General features: G+C 49.6%; 1 protein-coding gene across 2 annotated transcripts in view; it reads left to right on the forward strand.

The window, feature by feature from the left end:
* The first annotated feature begins 2,201 nt into the window (after nucleotides 1-2,201).
* UNG (uracil-DNA glycosylase) overlaps nucleotides 2,202-6,000 on the forward strand; it is a 21,508-nt gene continuing 17,709 nt past the window's right edge. The window contains exons 1-3 of one of the 2 annotated variants that reach the window (XM_012650220.1): nucleotides 2,202-2,635; nucleotides 3,181-3,276; nucleotides 5,439-5,536. In XM_012650220.1, coding sequence (XP_012505674.1) covers nucleotides 2,324-2,635; nucleotides 3,181-3,276; nucleotides 5,439-5,536 — 506 coding nt within the window. In that variant the 5' untranslated portion in view covers nucleotides 2,202-2,323. Of the gene's footprint in view, nucleotides 2,636-2,883; nucleotides 2,947-3,180; nucleotides 3,277-5,438; nucleotides 5,537-6,000 lie in introns of those variants that run through there. The other variant, XM_012650221.1, reaches the window with a different exon arrangement.

Raw genomic sequence — 6,000 nt, forward strand, 5'->3', positions numbered from 1 at the left:
TAGGAATGGGATTGCTGGGTCACATGGTTAGTGCATGTTTAACTTTATACAAAACTGCTGAACTGTTTTTCAAAGTGTCTGTAAAGGCAAATGGTTTTCTATTATGAGCTCCTCTCCGTCTTTGCACTTCTGCTCCTTGTCCTAGGCACTGGACACACCAGCAACGAGAATCTGGGTAATGCTCCCACCCTCGCCCAGGTTACACTTTGGAGACAGAGACAGGATAAACGAGGAAAGAATAAACAAGAGAATTTTATACAGTATAACAGCTATAAATAGAGCGATGAGCTAGAAAGTGGGGCAGTAGGAGAAGAGCTTTCAGGGAAGGATCCGGAGCCAAGACCCGATGGCAGACAGTGTGGGCAAGCGTGTGAAGGGGGACAAGCTGGGCGTGTCCAGCAAATGTACTGGAAGTTGCATTCAGTAGTAGGGAAGGAAGATTTGGTCAGAGAAGGAAGCAGCCTTCCAGGCTGGGTAAGAAGCTGGGGTTTTATTCTCAGCCTATTTGGAAACCACAGAAGGGTTTTAACCCAATTGTCCTGATGTAAAAAGATCCTGTTACGGAAAGCTCAGCCACTTGTCCATGAGGCCCAGTCAGAAGAACAAGGACAAGTGGTTTGAGGAGGAAAGAAAGAGACATTTTTTAATGACTTTGCTAGCAAAGGAGGAGGATGGAGACTCCTATCTGAAATGCCTTCATCGTCATGATAAGCAGAAATACAGAGCTTTTAAAGGATGGGTTCTCAGCTCCAGGCAATTACGGTTCAACTATAGTTGATGATTCTGAAGGTCCCATCTCAGCTGAAGACAAGCCCCTGACCTCCACCCTTTTAACAGGTAGGGGCTGGGCCATCTCTTGTTGCACAAATAACAAAAGACCTACCCTGCCCCTCCCAACCACTGGCCTGAGGCAGGGATGCAGGCTTTAGTTCTCAAAAAGGAGTTCAGGATGTGTTAAAGAGACAGAGAATGTTTTTGCCTTTTTTTTTCCAGGCCATTCTGTTACAACCCCTCCCTAGGAAAGAGAAGACCAGCTGGGATTGTAGCCAGGAGATGGAAGAGCAGCAGTTGAATTCGCGATTTATTTTGGAGATAGAACCAAAAGGGGCTATTGATGGTTTGGATGTGGGGAGGGAGGGAAAGAGAATCCCAGGTGTATGGTGGGGGTAAGGGGTGGCAGACGGCGGTGCCATCTGGAAGATGCATCAGGAGTTTAATCTCCATGACCTCAATGAAAGTCTCCCCCGAACTTTATAGGTTAGGCAAAATGTTTGGCTGCTCTAAGCCTTAGTTTGTGTTCGGTAAAATAGGTTTTAAAAATTGGGTGAGATCATGTATATGATCCCATAACACACCTAAAGGGCAGGTACTTTTCTTTTTACAGCAGAGATGTCTTGGGACTCTCCAAAAGGCAGAGTTGGGTCCAGTGGCCCAAACGAATGAAAGAGTGAGCCCCTGGCCACCGTTGCAAGCCCCACCTTGCCCCAGGGGCGTTGCGCTTTGGCCCCCGCACAGCACATGCGCACTGGGCGCTCCACCGCCCCCTGCCCCCAGCGAAAACCCCCCGCTCGGAGCATGCGCGGGTCGCTTGGCGCCAATTGCGGATCGCCACAGCCAGCGTAAGCCTAGCTGGTCCCCGGGCGGCGCGTGTTCGCTCCCTCCTCGGCTCCGAGATGATCGGGCAGAAGACGCTCTACTCCTTCTTCTCCCCGAGCCCCGCCAGGAAGCGACGTTCTCGCAGCCCCGAGCCGGCCGGCCTGGGGACCGGCGTGGCGGCCTTAGCTGAGGAGAGTGGGGATGCAGCGGTGAGTCGCGGTGGAGACTGCTTCGGGCGCCGGGGGGCGGGGGAGCCAGTGAGGGGGAGGAAAGCTGTGGGCCCCATCTGACCGAAGGGGTGCAGGAGCGCAAGAGCGCGCCGCCGACTCGGTAAACCGGGGCCCAGCGTTCAAAACAGCCTCCACGTGTTCAAAATAGCCGCCGCCGTCTCTCATCGGCCGCCATGCTGCGGGGCCAGCCAATGGGGACGAGCCTCTGGGTCCACCACGCCAATCGGCGCGCCGCCAGTCTGGCCCGCTCGCCGTGCCCTCCAATCAGAGGAGGGGAGAGGGCGGCCTCCTGGGGGGAGCGTTTTTGCCGCGAAAAGATCGCGTGGGGACGCGCTAGTGGCGCGCTCGGCGGGGGCGGGGCGCCTCCGGGCAGGGTCCTCCTTCCTGCTTTCCCTCGGCCCCGTTCCCCGCACCATTTTAGTCTCAAACTGCAAATTTCCGGGCCGGGCTTAGCCTTGGGCTCCCACTGTCCGGTTTGGCTCCGACCTGCTCCGCAAATGGGCATCTTCTGCCGTGGGCTGTTGGGTTTGGGCCGGAAGCTGCGGGCGCCTGGGAAAGGGCCGCTGCAGCTCGTGACCCGCCTCTGCGGGGACCCCTTGCAGGCCAGCCCCGCCAAGAAGGCCCGGGCCGGGCAGGACGAGGCCGGCACGCCGCCCTCCTCGCCGCTGAGCCCGGAGCAGCTGGTCCGCATCCAGAGGAACAAGGCTGCGGCCCTGCTCAGGCTCGCGGCCCGCAACGTGCCCGTGGGCTTCGGTGAGAGTTGGAAGAAGCAACTCAGCGGAGAGTTCGGGAAACCGTATTTTATAAAGGTAAATGGGGAAGCTTGTACCTTGCTCGGGGGTAAACGTGGTGGCCGCTGGCCCTTTGTCGTGTTAGCGCAGTGGCAGCCCAAGTCCGCGACATTGCTTCCATAGTTCCTGTTTTCTTTCCCTCCTGCAACGTCCTTTTCACGCTCAGGGGGTAAAACAAAGCCATGATGTTTTGAATCCAAACATTGGTTAAAGTTGTTAGACTGTGAGATGATACCACGGTTTCTTTTAAGCGTTTTACTTTCCAGGAAATGCTGGCTTAAGAAAACCACCAGCCGACCTGAATGAAACCTGGCTTGGCCTTTAAAAAAAAAAAAAAAAAAAAAGGTGTGTGTGGGTTGGCTTCCTCGGGAAATTAAAGCAGGGAATTGACGTGATTGAGCAACTGGGGGTGGGTGCAGTTTTTGTTTTGTTTTAAAGAATTCGGATATAAAATCCTTTTGGATTTTAGATGGTGCTTCAAATAACTTGCATTAGCTTTCTTACTGAATTCGTATGGTTTCCAGTGAGAGTGTGATTTTAAGTCTAGTTTATCTTTAAATCAGCTAATGGGATTTGTTGCAGAAGAAAGGAAACATTACACTGTTTATCCACCCCCACACCAAGTCTTCACGTGGACCCAAATGTGTGACATAAGAGATGTAAGTACAAGTTGTTAATGAATTCTCTTCGGGGAGGGAAGCACATAGTATGTTTTAATTAGGAACACTGGAATTAAGCTACAGTTCGTAATTCAGTGGCAAAGAAAACACTGAAATCGTGAGGATTTATCTCAGCCTGTCTTTACTCTTTTTAACATACGCTATTTATGCAGAAAAAAATGAAAGAAAGATGTACATAGACCCAGTCTGTGTGCCTTCATTTTCTCCTGTATTTAATCCTGAAAGCAACCCCATACCAGTGTTGGGTATATTATGGTGATGAGGAAACTGAAACAAGAAGCAGTGAAGTCTCTTTCAACTAGTTATAGTCGACCCCACCCTGACTTGACCATACTGTCTTATAGTTGGCACTTTAAAGCTCTCGACTTTTATCTGGCCTGAACAGGCTTGCTATCCTGTTAACAAATCCCTTTGCTTTAGTTCATCCTATATGACAGTTGCCGATTGGTCGCTCTGGTCACATTAGTCTCCTGTTCAGACGCTTGTTTGTGGCTTCACCACTGTATGAACTTAATAAATACCTGTTAAACAGGCATGAAATAGGTGAATAAGCCATCTTGATAAGGCAACCGCACCTGATACTTGGAAATTTTCACAATTTCATTTTAGAGCAAGAACTTAGACTATAACTCCTTGGTTTTGGAATTCAATTCAATTTAATTAGTTAAATTCAGTTCACTCCTTATTTGAGTGCCCTGTCCTCAATACCAGTGATCATACAAATAGGGACAAGTCAAAAGAGAATGACACCTATGAGGATCAGACGGGCCAGCGGGGCAGCTTTGCAGACGAGCATCCAGAGCCAGGGCAGGTAGCTCACCCACGGTGCTCCCTCCTCCAGGACCAGAGGTCCCAGCTGGAAAGGTTCCCTGCAGGGACAGGTTGCTTCATGCAGAGAATATGCTGGCAACAGTGAGCACCAAGAGGAGGGAAAAGAGGTCCCCAAAAGCTTCCTGGTCGCGGGATGTCTGGAGCTGGGTTCTGAAGGATAAAGAACATGTCAGCTGTGGAGGAAGATTCTAAGAACACGTGGGCAGAGCATGAGAAGGGAGATGCGATGGGCAAGCCCCGGATCAAAAGGACACACCAGCTAATACTTCAACACCTCCTGTGACAGGTGGCCTCATTACTCTTCATTGTCTCTTGCCACCTATTCCCATGGCCCTTTTGACCTGATCTCATTCTCTTCTGGCTCCACCTGTTAGAGCAGTGGTCCCCAAACTTTGGCACCAGGGACTGGTTTCATGGAAGACAATTTTTCCACTGATGGCGGTGGTGGGGAAGAGCTCAGGTGATGTGAGCCATGGGGAGTGGCTATAAAGACAGATGAAGCTTCGCTCAGGCAGTGATGCGAGCAGCCCAGTTCCTAACAGGCTGCAGCCCAGGGGTTGGGAACCCTAGTGTTAGAGGATGTAGGGGAACAGGCACTTTGCAATGCTGCTGGTGGGAAATGTGAAAAGTAGCTGGATACATCTATGAAAGTTCAAAATACGCCTGTCCTTTAATTGGCATCTCCGCTAGTGCAAATCTGTGCCATAGAAATAAAAAGCAACAGTGTGTAAGGATATACGTACTAGGATGTTTACTGCAATGTTTTTGTAATAGAAAACATTGGGAAACAAGCTGTCTGCCCATGACTAGCGATTGAGTGCTTTGTTCACTTGAAGGATGCCTGAAATGTGACATGAGAAATACAAGATGTGGGGTAATGAGTACAGTAACCTCAATTTCATGTATATATATATAGGTAACTAAAAATGGTTAACTCAGGATAGGATAGGGGTGACCAGGAGATGGTTAGCCCTTTTGTATGTTTCTGGGTGGTTGTACTTGTTACAAGGGCATGTTTACTTTTGTAATTTGAAAAATGAAGGGGATGAGAGCAAAATTGACCCCAAATTGTTTCAAACACTTGTTAGAGAAGGGAGTGGGGCAGTGCATTAGGGTGATTGAAGGATCGTTTGGAAATGGGAAGTAATGATTTCGATGCTCAGTTACTCCCTTCTTGGGATTCTCAGTGGGTGAAGAAGAGATCTCCCCATCATTGTTGTGTCCCTTTGTGTAGGTTATCAGTCTGCCAGGTATTCATTTAGACTGCCTGCTACACTAAGGCGCTAATTCTTGCCACCTGGTGTTCACAGGTAAAGGTTGTTATCCTGGGACAGGATCCATATCATGGACCCAATCAAGCTCACGGGCTCTGCTTTAGTGTTCAAAGACCTGTTCCACCTCCGCCCAGGTACAATTGCTTTACAGATGGCTCTGGTCCAATCGTGATTCCTTCCCGAGGTGTACTTTGCAAATTACAGGTGGGACTATTTTGAGAAACTTTCATTGGCCTTAGGAGCAGGATTTCTCAACCTCAGCACTGCTGACATTTGGGGCTGAGTCGTTCTTTGTTGGGGGAGAGGGGAGCTGTCCTGTGCATTATAGAATGTTGAGCAGCATCCCTGACCTCTACCCACTAGATGCCAGTAGCAACCCCACCCCCCCAGTTGTGACAATGAAATATTTCCAGACATTGCCAGAAGTTCCTTGGGGGACAGAATTACCCCTGGCTAAGAACTGCTGCTTTGGAGGACTTTGTGTACATAAAATATATATAAATATGGTAAATATATAAAACTGTAACTGAGCATTAGTGGGGAGGGAAAGTTATAACTGCTGGACTAATTACCTCTTCCAAAGTGCTATTCCTTAAAT

This window comes from Propithecus coquereli, unplaced genomic scaffold (genome assembly GCF_000956105.1).
Source record: "Propithecus coquereli isolate 6110/MARCELLA unplaced genomic scaffold, Pcoq_1.0 Scaffold314, whole genome shotgun sequence".
Classification (NCBI taxonomy): Eukaryota; Metazoa; Chordata; class Mammalia; order Primates; family Indriidae; genus Propithecus; species Propithecus coquereli.